Consider the following 18,692-nt stretch of genomic DNA (forward strand, 5'->3'; position numbering starts at 1 on the left):
TTGGAAGTTGCCCGATCCCAGAGAAGCCACTGTGGGCCAAGTGGCTGACAAACGGGCAGGCACGGGGTCCCGGGGTGACGAGCGCAGCTCCTGCTAAGGACAGGCTGCTCTGTGGAGGATGGCGGTGGCCCTCTGCCCACACTCTTTCTCCAAAGTCAAGTCAGAATGGGTTCTTTTTTTCTGAGATGTTCTGACACTCTTCCCCTGTGTTTTTCAGGCATGGAGAATTGAGAGCTGGAGGGCAAGGAAGGTTCTTCTGTGACCCAGGACCTTCCCCTGCCCATCCTCGCACTGCTGGGACTGGAAAGCAGGAGGGAGCCGGGTCTGATCTGTCCAGAGGGGTGAGGCCTGATCTCACTCCAGAACTGTCCCCGGAAAAGGATGTCCAGATGTCATCCCACCAGTAAAGAGGAATGATGTTGGACTCAGGGTGGCCCCACAGCTTGAAGAGATGGGTTCCTGGGTCCAGCGGCAAAGGCCATGTGTTGCCTGGAGGCAGTGGTTATGCCAAGAGATCCACAAAGATGGCGTTGGCTGTGGTCTGGCCGAAGATGAAGGCTCCCAGGGTGACCAAGAGGACACCATAACTGACCAGCGCCCACCAGCTGTAGGACAGAGGAAGAGAGGGGCAGTCAGTCAACCCATCCTTGACTTTGCAGACTTTATCTACCTATCAGTTCATTATTATAATAACTTGTACCACTTCTCCTGTAGGTAGGCACTTCCTACTTCTAAGTGACTTTTCATACAAAGGTATGTGGGACCAGATTATATGATCCCTAGACCATGGGTCAGTAGACCTAGACTTAATAGGATTCATGGACTGGTCACAGCAAGCCAAGAGCAGAACCAGGATTAGAATGCATGTATTCTGATGGAAATATGTTCAGGGAAAAGCAGTTCATGTAGAATGTGACCCATACCATTTATAAAAAAAAAAGCAGACATCTGCAAATCAATGTATCAAAGAAAGCAACAGGGCATTAAGAGGGTACGACAGGGTACTGAGATTCAGAATGATTTTAATTTTCTTCCTTAGACTTATATTTTTAAAGTTTTTTATAAGGAATATTACTTGCACATTAATTTTTTTTTAAAAAGCTTGCAACCAGTTTTCAACCTCTGTGCTATTCAAGAAAACGTGGATATTAAAACAATGTCAGGGGCACCTGGGTAGCTTAGTGGGTTAAAGCCTCTGCCTTCAGCTTGGGTCATGATCCCAGGGTCCTGGGATCGAGCCCCACATCAGGATCTCTGCTCATCAAGGAGCCTGCTTCCCCTTCCTCCCTCTCTGCCTGCCTCTCTGCCTACTTGTGATCTGTCGGTCAAATAAATAAATAAAATATCTTTTTAAAAAATGTCATATTTTTCATCTATCAGACTAACAGAAATTTAAAAGACTGTTTCATACAATCCTGGCAGGGCTGTGCAGAAGAGGCGCTCTTACTCTCTGCTGCTAGGACTCTGACTGGTACTGCCTTTCTAGAGGGAGATTTGAACCCATGTGCCAAAGTCAAAAGGAGCACATCCCATGATTCAGCAATTCCCTTCTAAGAATTGATCCTACTAAGATCTTCAAAACAGGTGTGCCAAATCGCCCACGTATAAGAGTCCTCATGCATCCACAAAACAGAACACCGCAGTCCTCAAAAGAGGGAAGAAGTGGACGGATCTTCCTGTGCTGACAGTGATCTCTAAGACACATGGTTAAGTGAACCGCAAACGGTAGGAGAGTCTGGCATGAAGCCATTTTTGGAGAACCCCAACTAGACACAGAGTGTCACATGCTTGTGCATACACACGCATGCTTCATGCACACAGAACTCTCTCAGGAGAAGGGGTGCGGCGGGGAGGGCGCTGCAGGGGGGAAGAGGGACTTCCACGCTCTCCTCTGAAGTCCTCCAGTAGCACTGAAGCTGTTACAACCAGCACATGCCACCCATTTAAAAAGGGATTTAGAAAACTCTTATGGCTTTCAAGTTTACAAGTCTCTTGATCCTTGTTTCCGGCCCCGCTGCCCCCACCGGACCATCCCTCATCCAGCACCTCCCTGACAGGACCACAGGGGTGCCCTGCTTTACCTGGCTGGCTTGACTTCTTCCATCTCAGACAGTTTGGCTTGAATGAGGCACAGTCCTGGAAGAGAAGAGGTGGCCCCCAGAGCTCGGGTGGGTTCCTTCACTGGGGCTTCCCCTCCCCCTTTATCAAGAGGTGGTGACAGTGAGTCGAGAAGGGCCTGGTGTGTTCCTCCCCGATACCCCATCTCCGCCTCCACTCCCCGCACAGCTGAGGCACCTGACAGGCATCCCATGGGCTGCACGCGAGCCACAGAGCTCAGGGGCAGCAGCTCCCACCACACCCGGGGCCCTTCCCCATGCCCTTCTGAGCAGGTGGCCGCCCCTGCTCCAAGCAATGTGGCAACGCCTTTCCAACTGGTCTCCCAGGGAGGAGTAAGGTGGGTACAGGCAGAATTCGTGGCTGGGCCCAAGAGACCATTTCCCAGGGACCTGGTGGCACACATCATGTGTCCAACGTCTCCTGACCTCTGCATCAGTGTGCGGCCACCAGACCCCATCAGCCTCTGGGCTATCCCAAGCCGAACCAGCCCGACCCCTCATTGTCACACAGCGACCAATGTGTGAAGAAAAGGTTAGGAGTGCAGGCTGGGTCAAATAAGCTGCTACTCAAGCCTTGAGTCTGTTGACTTCCCCTCATCGCCTCATCAGCAAAGTGGAGAAAGCATCTGGACCTTCTTTTCAGGAGGGGCGGGGCTCAGCCACGGAGCCTGAGGCCGGGAGACCCGGGGGACCAGTACTGTGGGGGGAGGGGGCTGAGGGTCCCCACCTGGGAAGACAAAGATGAAGCAGGCGGCCAGGCCCCCGATGACCGAGATGACCTTGCCGATGTCAGGGATGAACAGTGCCAGCAGCAGGGTGAGCAGGAACCAGACAAGGGTCTGCAGCATGCGCCGCCGCCGCTCGCGCCCCACGTCCTCCTCCACGGGCATCCCCTGATAGCGCAGCCACAGGCCTTCGACCACCGCCCTGCCCGCAAGGACGTGGCTCAGAGGTCCCCCTCCAGTTCCTGGAGCGAGACCTCGAGCCAACAGACTGGGGGTATGGCCCTAAGCTCTGCGCCTGTTTCCTGTTGTGTGAAGTGGGCCTAGCAGTACTTCATGGGGACTGGAGGAGATGGTGGGTGTGATATGCTCAGTGCCTGGCCCGGCCCAGGATGTCTTCGCCCCCTGGGAACTCATGCTATTATTCTCCTCAGGTACCTACAAGGCTAGGTGTTCAGGAAAGGACCTGGACTACAGGTCCTTAGAGGACTCAGAGAAGGTCAAAGGACCATGTTCAAAGGGCTTTCAAAAAGGGAGAGGGGGACAGGGAGGGAGCACCCCCATGGGGTGGGGAGGGTGCTCACCGCCCACAGAAGTGCAGGATGGGGTAGGAGGTGAGCACGCTCAGGATGATGAAGGCGCGGGCAACGGCCACAGCCATGTCCTCAGAAGGGTAGGACAGCAGCACGTCGGGGTCCACAGCAGCTCCAAAGGTCAGGAAGCCACAGATGCCTGAGGACAGGGACAAGAGGGCTGGGCAGAGGTGATCCTGGGAGGGTAAGGGGATGGACCTTTTACTCCTGGGTGCAGCATCATACGGGGAGGGTGCCGGAGCAGCTCTGGAGGCTAAGACGGTGTCGGGGTGGGACCCAAGGCCTCCTCCCTGACTTCTCCCATTCCATCCCCACTGCCACCTTTGTCATCTTGAGCTCACCCAGCACATTCCTCTGCACGAACATTCTGTCTGCCCAGCCCTTCACACCCCCCTCCCCGCACCTTCAGGTCGCTGCTCAGATGTCCGTTCCTCAGAGAACGCGCCCACCCAGCCCATCCACAATGACCCCCGGCCCTGGGCACTCACTCCCGTCACCCTGCTCTATCTTCCTCAGACTGCTACTTTCTCTCTGCATTTTCTGTTTTTAACACTTGTTCATCATGTGTCTCCCCAACCAGAACACGAACCCTGGGAGGGCAGGGGCTCTGCCTATTTGCCTTTCCTGTTCCTGGCTTTGTCTTCAGAGGTAGAGCAGTGCTGGCCCCATAACACCTGTGGAAAGAATCACAGGACCTGGGCTTCCTTGTCTTCTGGTCCTGCACTGTCATCTAAACCATTCCCTGCATGGCACCCATAGCCATATTTTGCCAAGATGTGTCCCTGCTTGAAATGCTTCCTCTCTGGCTCCCAATAGTCCTCAGGCCCAATAGGCCCAACAGGCCCTGTCTGGCCTCCCTGCCTGCCCCCAACTCTGTCCACTCCAGGCCTTTCTGTCCCTGCCTCAGGGGCTTGGCATTTTTGGCTTTCCTGTCTGGAATGCTCTTCTCCCAGCCCTTCAGATTCTGGCTCCTCATCACTAGGGCCTTCCCAGTTGCCACCCGCTCAGGGAGGAGGCCTCTGTGAACCATCCCCTTTCTGTGATCCATGGTGGCCATCCCACCTTTCCCAGGCCCACTCACAACTTCCCTGTTTGACTATCACAGTGGCACTCACCACTGTCTAGAATGCCTTACTGATTCCTGATTTACTGTGTAAGGCTCTCTCTGGCTAGACCATCAATTCCATGAGAGCAGGACCATGGCTGTCAATCTTCACAGCATCCCCCATGCTGGGAACAGTTCCTGGCCCTTACTAGGGACTGATTGAGACCTGCTGAATGAATGCATGAATACACCTCTCTCATTCGGGTGGAAGGAGGCCTAAGGCAGCCCGAGTTCAAGCCAATGCCTACAGAAGTGTTTGATACGCTGGAAGTGCTGTGCTGTCCCCCAGGAGACGTGGGCCAGAGGACAGAGAGACAAAGACAGAAACAGGGAGCACTCCAAGTCCAGCCATTGGAGGGGAGCACTCACCCGTGCCCATGTAGACAGCGAGGGCGATGACCATGGCGGCTGTCACCACCCCACCCCAAGTCTTCACCTTGGGCTGCCGCATGCTGTTGAAGACGGGCACGCTGCTCACGTGGCACTGTCAGGATGAAGGTCACAGTTATGAGGCAAAGTGATCCCTTCCCTGGTTTCCGGAAGGAGGTATGTTGGGGGACAAAAGCCACGGGTACAAAGGACAACCCCCAGGGCCCTGACTTTTGTCTTTCCTCCCAGGATGTCCCCATCCTCCCTGTAATGTGGGGTCCAGCCCGGAATGGGGAATGAGCTGAGAGGGTGACAGGATCCTTGCAATGGGCACCTGAAATCCGAAGCAGATGGTGGGCATAGCATTGAACACAGCCACCCAGGAAGCTGGCCTGTGGACAAAGACACAAGAATCTGCTGCATGTGTACCCCACGCAGAGCCACCAATCACCCCCATGTCCTGCTTCACTCAGGCCACCAGGACCCTCCCCCACCACTATTCTACACATTCAACCCCCTCTAAGTCTGGAAACAGGGAGAAGGCACATCTCCATTTCACAGGTCAGCAAACTGGGGCTGTGGAAGACCCTGCAGAGACCAAAATCCTGAATTTCTGGCTCCTGTACCGGACCTTTTCTCTCTTTTTCAAAAACAGGAAACTTTTTTTTGTCTTAAATGACAAAACTGGTTTCTCCTCATACAGAAGATAAAGAAATTAAATGAGCACAAGTTGCAAAACCTTCCAAGTCCACTGTGGTAGTCTCTGTAACCAGAGGTCTTGTCTCATGATGACTCATCTGTTGGATATTGGTGGCAAAGTTTCCCTGTCCCTGGTCCTCACTCTTCCCTCCAGTAAAAAGAGATAAGGACCTCCTGCCTCCTTCCTACAATGACGGATGAGTCAAGCTCTGGTGAGCCAATGAGCCTTGAGAAGAGCACCTAGGTGGCCTAGCACCTCCTGGGGCCCAAGTGTTGGCTTCCCCTGGGGGTTCTTACCCACCTGGTCAGGATGTCCCCTGGGGTCATCTCTTTATCTGGCCAGATATATTTGATGATAATGATGGCAGTGACGTACCAGGTGCCCACGACGCTCAAGAAGCTGCCAGAAAGAATGGATTGAGTTTCATCTTCCCCAGCCCCAGCTTCCCTCTCTGATTTCACCCCAGGGAATATCCACCCTCAGCTCTAGTGATCACAGTGTCTACTGAGTGAATTGGGGGACTATTCCAAACAAAGATTAAAATAATGCACAAGAAATAAGTTTTAGAGGGGTGCCTGGCTGGCTCAGTCAGAAGAGCATAAGACTCTTGATCCTGGGGTCATGAGTTTGAGCCTCATGTTGGGTGTAGAAATAAACAAACTTAAAAAAAAAAAAGAAGTAAGTTTTAGAGAAACTGGTCACAGCTCAGAAGGAGCTGGTCCCCAAGAGGGGGCCAGACTGACATTTCTAACCATGAGGAAATGCACTGGTTCAGCTCCATGGCTCAGAGGTCTAGGCCTCAAAGCCCATCTGTTACTTCCATCAGTGCAGCCCGTGCTTGGTGACAGATGCGAGTAGGGCCCTTGAGAACTAGGAGGCGCTGGAGGGAAAAGGGCTGGGATGTCAACATGAAAGGGGACCCCGGAGATAGCCGAGTGTGACCCTGTCAAATACAGACTGCAGGAAACGCTCAGAATCACACAGCTTTTCAGACCTTGAGCCAGGAAGCCAGTCCTCTCCCTTCATACCAAGCTACATGGAACACTGGGCCAGGTTTGACAATATCAAATGATCACAAATCCACTCTCCCTGGGAAAACCACAGCCCTGCCGGGGAGCTGCCTTCGCACTCTTGATTATCATCTGTCCCTTCTTTGACCAGGACATTTGGGGCAGAGTCTCTCACTGATGCAAAGGGCCACTGTCTTTCTTGTGGCTGACACAAAAGGAAACCTTAGGCCAGAAGCCTTGCAAGCCCTGCTCCACCCTGCCTTGCCCACTCTTGCTGCCCCAGAAGGAGACGGCTTCTCCAGCAGTGCCTGGGTCTCTAGCTGCCTGTGATAGGAGCTTCCGTCTGGCCTGGGCTGGGGTGGGGCCTCCGAACCTGGCATATTTCTGGAAGCCGATCTCTCTGGGGATGGAAAGGGGCAGGATGAAGAGAAAGGCCGTGAGGCTGATGGTGAACTTTCGGTCTGTGTACCAGGGGCTGCCACCGGCCCCCTCAGGCTCCTTTGCCATCACAGCTATAACTGCACAGGAAAGAAGGAGGGAATATCACTCTGGGCTCCTGCAGGCTGTGGTCCTCCCCTCCGGTGAGCCTTAGGACCTCCATCAGTGTAATGGGCTCAGCAACCAGGAGGGAGGATTCGCAGAAGAATGCCGGACCCAAGTCAGGCCCTGGGCAGGTCTTTGTGCCTGTCCCCTCCCCCGGGGAGCACCAGCGCTGAGGGGGAGGGATGAAGCAGGTCCCGAGGGGGAGCCTCACTCTTGTCTTGTTGGTCCCCAATGATGATGAGGAAGGCGATGCAGGTGCCAAAGGTGTAGATGGCAATGGTCACCTCGCAGAGCACTCCCGTCAGCTTGCCACACACGGCCCACACCACCTCCTGGTAGGTCCTCTCGTTGCTGGCCTGGGAGCAGTAGGCCAGGATGACGAGGCCGCTGATGATGAAGACCAGCATGCCCTGCAGGCAGGACAGAGCCAGAGGCTGTGCGGAAGGCCTGGCAGCAACCGGCAGCCCGGGCTTGCACAGTGTTGACTGGGCCAATGCCCGAAGCCGGCTCACTAAATGAGTCTAATCTTGTCGGCAACTTTACCAGATGGCTGGAGGCTGCTGAATTGAGGTTTTCTCTCAAAACAGAAATAAAGTCTTATGGAAAATTTCAAACGTACACAAAAGTAGACAGGATGGTATCATGAACCCCCATTCACCCACCACTCGGCTTCAAAAATAACCAGTTCATGGCCCATCGTGTTTCTGCTATGCCCTCTCCTGCTCTGGATTATTCGGAAGGAAATACAGGCTACTAAATTATTTCACCAGTAAATATTTCAGCATGTAGTTTTAAAAGACAAGGGCCCGCTTTTAAGACATAAACTACACAATTATTCAATACGCGGCTGATGTCCAAATTTCCCTGACTGCTGGGAAGCGCTCTGAAGCCTCCTCTGGGCTCAGAGGAAAGAATGCTGGAATTGATTAGAACTGTCTGCCAAGGGTGTGGGTGGGGACAGAGGTGGCAGGTGTCACCTACCACTGTCTCAGATGCAAAACCTCCCTTCTGAATGAAGTCAAGAGCCTTGCCCCAGCCCCTGAACTGAATTTCCACCAGAGCAGCGAGTACACTCACCATCTGCAGCGCGACACCAGCCGCCACCCCACCTGCCGTGCTGAAGGCGGCTGGGAAGTTGAGCAGCCCTGCACCTAGGCAGGCGTTGACGACGATGAAGATGGCCCCAAGGGTGGAAGTGGTACCTCCGCCCAGACCCTCAGGAGAGGCCTCCCCTTCACTCTTGGGGGCCGTGTCCACACAGGGACTCTGCAGCAGACGGGCCCGCTCCCCAGAGTCCATGCTCGAGCCCCACTCGCCGAGGTCACTGTTGATGCTGACCTGGGCCATGGCCCTGGGAGCCTGCTTCCCACTGGATCTGCAGATTTGGCTTCACAATCACATTCTTGGGGCAGCTGAGGGAACACCTTCAGCTGGAGGGCGGCACCAGCCTGTTTGGGACTATTATTCCAGGTGGCCTGTGAGCCCCAGCTCTTCTCAACCTAGATGGGAGAGACAGGTACTACTGTTATCCTGAGAGGGGCACAGAAAGCTGAACCGACATTTTGAAGGTCAGATGGCTGAGATTCAAACCCAGGTGTGTCTCTGTGCAGAACACGTCACTGGTAGCCAGAGTGTAGGGTGGCGGAGACAGAAATATAGCCCATGCAAATCCTGCTTGCTTCAGGCTTACAGACCCTTAAGGTCAGTAAGAGATAAACATAAAACAGAGGCATACTAACATATCAGCACTACAGAGAGGCTACACGCTGGGCAGGAGTATCACAGACATGTCTTATCTCTCTTTTTTAAAAAAAACTTTTAAAGATTTTTATTTATTTATTTGACAGACAGAGATCACAAGTAGTCAGAGAAGCAGGCAGAGAGAGAGAGAGGAGGAAGCAGGCTCCCCGCCCAGCAGAGAGCCCGATCGGGGCTCGATCCCAGGACCCTGGGATCATGATCTGAGCCAAAGGCAGAGGCTTTAACCCACTGAGCCACCCAGGTGCCCCGGACATATCTTATCTCATTCAATTCTTACCACAGTGGTCATAAGGTTCAGAGAGATCATATCACTGACCCAGGGTCACATATTAGCAAGAGGGAGAACAGGATTTGGATCTCTATCTATCAGCCGGTTTCTACTCACAGGGTTGCAAGAACAACCCTCACCTAGATCTGTCAGTATTTCCGTGTATTACAGTCCCATACACCTCCCTCTGGCCCAGAGTCTAAATTCTGCGTAGCTTCCAAAGCCCTTCAAAATTCAAGGCTAATTCGCGTTTTTTTCCTGGGTAAGTGACCTAACCACTGCCCATCAGAGGCAACCCTCTGATGCCCTCAGTACACTGCGGGGGGTGGGGGTGGGTTAGAATGACTAATGAGAGCCCGTAGATTGTCGATGTTTCTCATTTCTCCTCCTGGTGATGGCTGAACAAAAATGGGAATCGTATACTCCTGAGAGGTTAAAGGAAGAATGTGAGTGCTCTCAGACAACCGTCACCAAGCACGCACCCAAGGAACCCAGCTCCAGAGGAACTCTCTCTCTGCCAGCTCCAAGTCCAGAAAGATCAGTCAGATGCCAAAGGGCTTCCTCTTATTGCAACCTGTTACCCAACCAGTAACTCAGCAAAAAATCAAAGCTGTGGGTAGTGGAGGTAGAGTTTGGAGCTCCCAGCTTTCCAGTACAGCTCGAGAGAGAGCCGTGTGAAGTCAGCACTCCCCAGAGCCGTGAGACCTCCTCATCCACCCTGCTTGCATCTCAGACACAGAGGTCTCTGCACTGGTCCAAGATTTCTCAGCTCTCTTTCCCCCAAAAGTCCTCAGCTCCACAACCCCCAGCTTACCTGCTATTTCCACCTGACGGTCTGTGGTAGAGGGTGTGTTGTTCCTTACAGCTCTTTCTCTCCAAAGATCTGGGATCTGATTTTCCTCACTTCCCTCTGGCCCCAATTTCTTCTTTCTCAAAACTTCACCTAAAATCTGCTGTCAGCAGAGAGAAGAGTTTGAGCTGTTTCTGTGCTGGTCAGCAGAGGGAAGGGAACTGAGCAGCTGTGACGCTTACTCACAGATCAGAGCACCAGATCAGTGAGGGGATCAGGCCCAGGGAAGGAAAAAGGCTAGAGTAATGTCACAGCCGATAGTTGGCAGAGTCAGAACTACAAGCCTGATGTCCACAGGCTCAAGCCAGAGTTGTAACCACTGCCTTGGGCCCCCTCACATTCCAATGGGAGCGGGCGCCCCGTCCAGCCTGTGGCTGGATCCCAGAAACACGCAGGGTGGGCTGCACTAGGAAGTGGGCCAGGGCGCACCCGGGGCGCACCCGGGGCTCGCCTCAGGCACCAAGCAAGGCGAAAGGGCTGCTGTGAGGGAGGACAGGGAGGCGCTCCCGTACTGGATCCCGGCCTAGCACCAGGTGGAGACCGTCCGGGATCACCGCGGGGCACACCCGGCACAACTGAGGGCGGGCGGGGGATCCAGGACTTCGGGCTTCAGAGCCCTGCAAGGAGTGGGGAGGACACTGCCCCAGCGGGGACCGCAGGCCCGGGACTTAACTCCACACCCTCTGCTCCTGCCACCTACCTACAGCGCTTCACGCCCGAGCCGGCAGCAGGGACACGTGAGCCGTGGTCACATGACCGCCCGAGATCCAGCGGCGAGGGAGACGCTGGGAGTTGTGGTTTTCCGCCGGCTTTAAGTCTTGGATGGCGCCAGCTGTGTGAATAGCCAACCCCACAGTAATGACCGGAGGTCCTCTCCCGGCCCAGCTCACCATGCTGATCCTGTTAGTTTTAATCCTGGGTGGTTCAGCTGCTTAAGCGTCTGCTTTTGGCTCAGGTCATGATTCCATGCGCCCCGCGTCAGGTTCCTTGCTCAGTGGGGAGTCTGCTGCTTCCTCTTCTTCTGCCCCCTCCCTTCTTGAACTTTCTCTCTCTCTCCCAAATAAATAAATAGAAATCTAAAAAAAAAAAAAAAAAAAAGTTATATAAATAGAATGAAACAGTCTGTAGTCAGGATTGGCTTTCTGTATTCAGCATAATCCCCCAGAGATCCATCCAAGTTGTGTATCAACCTCTATGTTTTGTTACTGAGGAACATTCCAAGCTGTGTATATGCCAGTTTGTGTAACTAATCATTTGCAGGATATCTGAGCTATTTGCAAATTTTTGAAACATAAGTAACTATTGGACTTTAGGCATTTTACCATAAATTTCACCCTTTTTATTTTTTAAAAAAAGATTTATTGGGGTGCCTGGTGGCTCAGTGCCTTGTCAGCCTTCTGCTGATCCCAGGGTCCTGGGATGGAGTTCTGCATCAGGCTCCCTGCTCCATGGGGAGACTGCTTCTCCCTCTGCCCTCCCTTCCACTTGCGCTAATAATAAATAAATAATATAAATAAATAAGTAAAATCTTCAACAAAATAAATTTTAAAAAAGATTTATTTGTTTTAGAGAGAAACACACACACCCAGAGTGAGCAGCGGGAGAGGTGTGGAGGGAGCTCCATGTGGGGCTTGATCCTAAGACCCTGGGATCATGACTTGAGCCAAAATCGAGAGTTGCATGCTTAATGGACCCAGCCACCTAGGAGCCCCCAAATTCAACCTTTTTAAGTGTCTAGTACAGTGGTTTTTAGTATATTCAGAGTTTTGCAACCTACCTAATTTCAGAACACTGCTATCACTCTTCCTAAACTCTGTAACTATGAGTAGTCACTCTCCACTCCTCCTTTCTCTAAGCCCCTGGAAACTACTAATCTACTCTCTGCTTCTGTGGAGTTGCCCATTCTTGACATTTCATAAAAACAGTCATATGTGACTTTGTGTCACAAGAACATGCACCTCAGACTGATATATGTGACTTTCTCATTACCTACAACATTTGCCTTCTGCTGTTTTCAAGGTTTCTCCATGCTGGAGCATGTATTAGTACTTCATCCTTTTTTTATTGCTGGTTAACCGTCCATTGTTAAGCTATTCCCCATTTTGTTTATTCTTTCACCAACTGACTGGACATTTGTGTTGTTTTCAGTTTCTGGCTCTTGTGAATAACAGTGCGACAGACACTCACATGCAGGTTTTGTATGGGTGCATGTTTTCATTTATCTTCAGTATTTACATAGTAGTAGAATTGCTGGGTCAAATGTTAACTGTTTGAACTTTTGAGAAATTGCTAGACTGCTTTCCAAAACCGCTGCACCCTTTTACATTCCTAGGAGCAGTGTATGAGTTCCCAATTTCTCATAGCCTTGATACCTCGTTATCTTCTCTTTTTCTTATACCCATCCTAGCAGATCTGAACAGATTCTCATTGAGGTTTTGATTTGTATTTCCCTGCTGTTAGTAGCTTATTGGCTATCAGTATGTCTTCTTTGGAGAATTGTCTATTCAGACCCCTTTTCCCGTCATTACTCGAGTTGTCTTTTGATTATTGATTTGTGCTGGTTCTTTATATATTCTGTATAGAAGTCCCTTATCAGATATGTAAGTTGCAGTATTAATCTCAACTTTAAAAAAAATAAGATTGTTTTGAAAAAGTTGGTCTTTTAGTTACTGGTTGTAAGAGTAAACTAGTGGAACGCCTGGGTGGCTCAGCTGGTTAGGCCTTTGCCTTTGGCTCAGGTCATGATCACAGGGTCCTGGGATCTGAGTCTTGCATCTTGCTCCTTGTTCAGTGGGGAGTCTTGCTTCTCCCTCTGCCTGCTGCTCCTCTGCTTGTTATCTCTCTGACAAATAAATAAATAAAATCTTTTTTAAAAACAGTAAACTAGTAATTTCAGAGAAAAAACCCAAAATATGAAAAAAAAATCCCACCAAATTCCTAAGCCTAGAAGTAAGGAAAGTTTCAGAAATTCTTTTCAAGGTGGGACGCCTGGGTGGCTCAGTCAGTTAAGAGCCTGCCTTCGGCTCAGGTCATGATCCCAGGGTCTTGGGATCGAGTCTGCATCCAGCTCCTTGCTCAGTGGGGAGCCTGCAACTCCCCCTGCTTGTGTGCGCATGCTCTCTGACGAATAAATAAACTCGGAAGGGGTGAAGCAGTCTGAACAGTGGAGAGAAGCATCAGGTTCACACCACCAGGTCTGTTTTCAGTGAGGAATGGGACTTAATCCAGGGTGTGCTGGTAATACATGTTTAAAAATAACAAGTCAGCAGGGTGGTTAAGTTCCTTTTTTGGTTGAGGGCTTGGCAGCCAACTTTCAACCTTTGGCTCCAGACAAGAGACTTAGCAGTCAGTCCCTTTGTGGATCAGTTAATATTATTTATTGCTTTTCCTTTTAAGATATTTCCAAGACACCCGGTAACCTGGCCCATTCACTTCCTTTGGCTGGGTTATTTCCATTAGCAAGAGGATCACAGAAGAGCCCCCTGCTCCTCAGTGTACTCTTCCCTTTGGGGAGTGAAGAAAAACAAGAGCTCACTTTCCTCTCTCCCCCTCCCTGTCAAAAAACACTGTGGATGGGCCTGAGTCCTGTTCCACTGTCTGCTCAGTAGCTGGCCCATCTTGAATGGTTCTTAGCACTAAGCAGAAGGGACAGAATAACCTTGAGCAGGACTGATGCTAAGCAGGTACCATTGCTAGATGTCTGCCAACAGAGCACATGACTTCATGTTAAAGGTTGTGCACTGGCAACCTACTATATGCATCTTGGTTGCAAATCATTTTACGACAAACTGAATTAGTTGACAACTTTTAAACATCGGTAGACCTCCCATAGTTTCCATTTTTATTTAAAAAAAAGTTACGGGGGCGCCTGGGTGGCTCAGTGGGTTAAGCCACTGCCTTCGGCTTGGGTCATGATCGCAGGGTCCTGGGATCGAGCCCCGCATTGGGCTCTTTGCTCAGCCGGGAGCCTGCTTCCTTCTCTCTCTCTCTGCCTGCTTCTGATCTCTCTCTGTCAAATAAATAAATAAAGTCTTAAAAAAAAAAAAAAAAGTTACGACCTGAGCGCCTGGGTGGCTCAGTTGGTTAAGCGTCTGCCTTCGGCTCAGGTCATGATCCCAGGGTTCTGGGATGGAGTCTCCCATCAGGCTCCCTGCTCAGTGGGGAGCCTGCTTCTCCCTCTGCCTGTGCTGTCAAATAAATAAAATCTTAAAAAACAAAAAACCACAAGACCCGCAATCCTGAACTTTCTCTCGGTGCTATCATTTCCCTACGACTCCTCAACACTGAGGATGGAGGCTGCTCACCAGTTACCTTCTATTTCACATCCCTTTTTTACTTTACATTCATTGTTTGCTTCTGTTACCTACTTGGCTCCTATAGACACTTAAAGTCGCCACTGCCCCCCATTTCTTTACCCCTGTTCTATGTATAGTTTCTTTCAAGGTATTCCACTTGTTTCCCAAAGTCCAAAGGATTATACTCACATTTTCAACATTGTTGGACTGGAAAAGCCAAATGGCAAGACCAAGACATGGCTTTTGTTTACATCTGGAACAGCTCACCCGCCTCCAGGCTTACAGGCAGCTGAACAGGCCAGCAAACTTCTGGGACATCCGGCCACTCCTACCCTTTCCTTCCATTAAAGAAAAACATACCACAGGAGACAGCGGTGGGGTCTGTAGTAACTTTATTTTGAACAGAGAAACCAGGCTGCAAGAAGTCTACATGACTGGAGCAGATGGTGGTTATCTTTCCAAAGGGTAAAACCTGAGCCCAGCTGGCAGCACAAAGAGGTTAAAACCGAAGCGCAGGGATCCGCTCTCCTGGTTCTGCCCTGCATCGCCCGCTCATGATGTGAGATGACAGACAGCACAACTGCACTCAACAAAGGGGTCCAACTGGGCAGAGGCGACACCCGACAGTAGACAACCAATCACTGAAGATGATGCTGGCCTCAAGGGCCATTACCTACTCTGGGCTATTCTCTGACGAGTAAGGTGAGGGTATGGGAGGCGCAGTACATTATCTCCTTTGTTCTTCAAATAAGGACAGCCTCTAGGATGGGGCAGGTGGTCAGTCAAGCAGTAGCGCAGGATGAAAATGCAGGCTAGTTTTAGATCTCTGTGGCTAAGGAAAAGAACAGCAATGATAAGGGAAAAGAGAACATTAAAATGCCTGAAAGTATTGAAAAGAACCTTTTTCTTCTTCTTAAATAAGACAGGAAACAGCATCTTTTTATTTTCCTCGCTGCAGCGGCAGACTTGCTGGTTTTCATGAAACATGACTTCTGTCACAAGGTCCGCTGATAAGCTTGCTGGATCGCAGGGGATGTCGGAACGGGCTCTTCCCACACACCTCTTGCGGGTGCTGTTCTCATGCCGGATCTAGAGGTGCCCCAACGCCCTAAGGTGCTGCAGTTAAAGCTTCTGGAATATTGCAATGGCATGATCAACAGGGTTTCTGTCTTCCTCGTACATGTAAACTCTTTTGGAATAGCTGAGGTTCAAGGATGAGCAGAAGTTTGGTTTTGAGCCACAAAGTTTCAGACACCCGCCGCAGATGCCTCTGCCCTATTTCACTACGCGTTCTTTTCTGCGAAACACATTCAGTGGTTGAGTGTTAACTACTGTGGTTGAAAGATAGGACCTGCTCACCACCATCCACCCTCCTCTTCTCTCTGTGAATTTCACAACAGCAGGGGTCGTAGGCAGGAAGGTTGTCTCTCACCAGGGAAATTACTTGGTGACCTGGTGAATGGCATGGGCAAGGTAGCCCACATTGCCAGAGGTGACCCCTGCTACAGAGATGCGGCCGTCCTTTGTCATGTAGATGGAGAACTCCTTGGTCAGCCTCTCCACCTGCAGAAAAGAGAGTTCAGGAGCATTCTAGGCAGTGGGATTTGCCCAGCCCATGCATTAAAACAGGAAAACAGAAACTCAATTTTCTTGCTTAAACCCTATTCCCAGAATTTGGTGGGCTAGCATAGAGAGAAGGATAAAAAGCCATCTTAAAGTTGGATGACGAATTCTGAGGTGTGAACAGGTGAAAACAAATCTTAGATCGAGCATTTGAAGAAAAAACAGATCCAGAATCCAGCTATGGAAGAGCTCAGCTATGTCTCCTATCAATATTCAGGCTCCTGCTTGTTCTGGGATTTCTTCAGAGAAGCAGCAGTGGTCCAAAGAATGACCAAAACCTGCTCTGCTTTTCAGCAGTTTGCAGCCTCACGGGGGATACAGAGAAATGACTATTAACAAAACCAAATGAATGCTACACTCTTCCTTTACCTAACAGGGTTCCAAAAGGACCGTTTTAATGGTAACCTGAGAATAGGTAAGGGATCTGTGAGGAATTCTCGTTTGCGAGGACTGATCAGTTGGTCAGTTGAGGAGAAATCAGGGCCCTCTCACCTGCTCGGGCTTTAGTCCCGTGAAACAGAACATTCCAATCTGGTCAGTGATGTGCTGCCAGTTGTGGGAGGAACCCTCCTTCTTGAGGTTGGACACCAGCTGAGTCCGCATGCTAATGATGCGGTCGGCCATGCCTTTTACTTCCTGCAACCTGTAAAACAAAAAACCCCAAAAAGAACCCTGGGATGCAGCTCAGTTCTAGACAAACACCAACAAATAAGACAGAGCTCATAGCAATTTTACGTTCCTTGGCTGTTTCCCCAGTGTGCCTTAATTCTTTGTCCTAGCCCAAGTCAGATGCTGTCACTGGTTCAGCACGTAAAAAGCTGTTTTACTGCATTGTTTTCTATCACTACACTAATGACTAAGGTGATGCAGTTATTAAGAATGACGAGGGGTTCAAAACCACAATGAGATACCACCTCACACCAGCCAGAATGGCTAACCTTAACAAGTCAAGAAATGACAGATGCTGGTGAGGATGCGGAGAAAGGGGAACCCTCCTACACTATTGGTGGGAATGCAAGCTGGTGCAACCACTCTGGAAAACAGCAAGGAGTTTCCTCATAAAGTTGAAAATAGAGCTACCTTATGACCCAGCAACTGCACTACTGGGTATTTACCCTAAAGATACAAACTTAGTGATCTGAAGGGGCATGTGCACCAGAATGTTTATAGTGGCCATGTCCACAATAGCCAAACTATGGGAAGAACCTAGATGTCCATCAACAGATGAATGGATAAAGATGTGGTATATATACACAATGGAATACTATGCAGCCATCAAAAGAAATGAAATCTTGCCATTTGCAACGACGTGGATGGAACTAGAGCATATCATGCTTAGTGAAATAAGTCAAGCAGAGAAAGACAACTATCATATGATCTCCCTGATATGAAGAAGTGGAGATGCAATGTGGGGGGTTTGGGGGTAGGAAAAGAATAAATGAAACAAGATGGGATTGGGAGGGAGAAAAACCGTAAGTGACTCAATCTCACAAAACAAACTGAGGGTTGCCAGGCGGAGGGGGGCCTGGAGAGGGTGGTTGGGTGATGGACACTGGGGAGGGTATGTGCTATGGTGAGTGCTGTGAAGTGTGTAAACCTGGCGATTCACAGACCTGTACTCCTGGGGCTAATACATTGTATGTTTATAAAACAATAATAATAATAAAAAAAGAATGATGAGGGGTGTCTGGATGGCTCAGTTGGTTAAGCATGTGACTCTTCATTTCAGCTCAGGTCATGATCTTGGAGTTGATTGAGCCCTGCGTCAGGCTCTGTGCTCAGCATGCAGACTGCTTGGAATTCTCCCTCTCCTTCTGTCCTACCTCAACCCTGTACTCTCAAAAAATGAATGAATCTTAAAAAAAAAAAAAAAAAGAAAAAGAAAAAGAAAAAAAAAGAAGGAGTGACTCAAATCTAGGAAGGCTAAGGCTCTCTATTGTTTATGCAGTGGGAAAAGTGGAAAAGTTGTGTTTTTTTTTTTTTTCTTAAGATTTCATTTTATTTATTTGGTGGAGGGAGAGAAAGAGCGAGTAAGCATGAATTGGGGAGGAGCAGAGGGAGAAAAAGCAGCAGCCTCCCCACTGGGCAGGGAGCCTGACGTGGGGCTCGATCCTGGGAGCCCAGGATCATGACCTGAGCTGAAGGCAGACACTTAACCCATTGAGCCACCCAGGCGCCCCCAAAGTTGTGTTTTAAATAGTAAACTATGACCTTATTTTTAACATGGATGGAATACAGACTCCTGCTTTTGCAGTTAAGACAGTGCATTGGAAACCTATGATGTGCCAAGCCATATGCTAGGTGGTGAGAAGGGAGGGTTCAGACACAGTCCTTGCCTTTAAATCTTAAAACCAAAACTGGGAACAAACTTGTGAACCACCAACTATGGAACAAGGCAGGACAATTTAAGAACCAACAGAACAGTGCCGCATTGAAAGCCCAGGGAGGGAGGGACAGTCCTATCTGGCAACTGAAGGCAGTCCTCTGATACACATGGCTCACTTGATTCGGGCCATCATCGCCTTCCTTAGAATCTCCTCTTGCCATTCTAGACCTATGGCTCTAGGGGAAATTCTTGCCCAACTAGATGACTAAAAATATTTCTAGTTTACCTCCCTGTTCTAACGTGTTCATGTTCTTAAACCATCTATGATGATGTCATACACAGTTATGATGGGTCACAACTGCCAATCAGAAGTCAAAGAAAGTTATTATTAGTAATTTTTATTTGACTCA

At 50.0% G+C, this 18,692-nt stretch overlaps 2 protein-coding genes across 5 annotated transcripts in view; both read right to left on the bottom strand.

Moving 5' to 3' along the window:
• Window positions 1-408: 408 nt before the first annotated feature.
• On the bottom strand, window positions 409-10,783 carry SLC38A7 (solute carrier family 38 member 7). Of its 3 annotated transcripts, none has more exons than XM_032325356.1 (12): window positions 10,739-10,783; window positions 10,003-10,138; window positions 8,237-8,658; window positions 7,371-7,569; window positions 6,990-7,134; window positions 5,907-6,005; window positions 5,241-5,298; window positions 4,907-5,021; window positions 3,424-3,571; window positions 2,845-3,044; window positions 2,082-2,136; window positions 409-605 (listed from the first exon to the last, which is right to left on the bottom strand). In XM_032325356.1, the coding sequence occupies exons 3-12, from the start codon at window positions 8,504-8,506 to the stop codon at window positions 503-505; spliced, it is 1,392 nt and encodes a 463-aa protein (XP_032181247.1). In that variant the 5' UTR covers window positions 8,507-8,658; window positions 10,003-10,138; window positions 10,739-10,783; the 3' UTR covers window positions 409-502. The 3 variants fall into 3 exon arrangements, with proteins under 3 accessions (XP_032181247.1, XP_032181249.1, XP_032181246.1); XM_032325358.1 differs by having other exon boundaries at window positions 8,498-8,658; window positions 10,003-10,141; window positions 10,739-10,780; XM_032325355.1 differs by having other exon boundaries at window positions 10,003-10,141; window positions 10,739-10,780.
• Window positions 10,784-14,708: 3,925 nt separating this feature from the next.
• The window catches only part of GOT2 (glutamic-oxaloacetic transaminase 2), a 28,339-nt gene continuing 24,355 nt past the window's right edge, over window positions 14,709-18,692 (bottom strand). Inside the window, exons 9-11 of one of the 2 annotated variants that reach the window (XM_032324939.1) lie at window positions 16,449-16,599; window positions 15,766-15,896; window positions 14,709-15,630 (exon numbers count right to left, since the gene is read on the bottom strand). In XM_032324939.1, coding sequence (XP_032180830.1) covers window positions 15,774-15,896; window positions 16,449-16,599 — 274 coding nt within the window. In that variant the 3' untranslated portion in view covers window positions 14,709-15,630; window positions 15,766-15,773. Of the gene's footprint in view, window positions 15,897-16,448; window positions 16,600-18,692 lie in introns of both variants that reach the window. The other variant, XM_032324938.1, reaches the window with a different exon arrangement.

The sequence above is a fragment of the Mustela erminea genome, chromosome 19 (genome assembly GCF_009829155.1).
Source record: "Mustela erminea isolate mMusErm1 chromosome 19, mMusErm1.Pri, whole genome shotgun sequence".
Classification (NCBI taxonomy): Eukaryota; Metazoa; Chordata; class Mammalia; order Carnivora; family Mustelidae; genus Mustela; species Mustela erminea.

Coding starts and splice junctions, on each gene's coding strand:
- SLC38A7 (XM_032325356.1), bottom strand. CDS start 8,506: ATGGCCCAGGTCAGCATCAACAGTGACCTCGGCGAGTGGGGCTCGAGC. Junction 3,572..4,906: donor CGCTGTCTACATGGGCACGG/GTGAGTGCTCCC, acceptor CCCTGTCCTCAG/GCATCTGTGGCTTCCTGACC. Junction 3,045..3,423: donor ATCCTGCACTTCTGTGGGCG/GTGAGCACCCTC, acceptor CCTTGCGGGCAG/GGCGGTGGTCGAAGGCCTGT.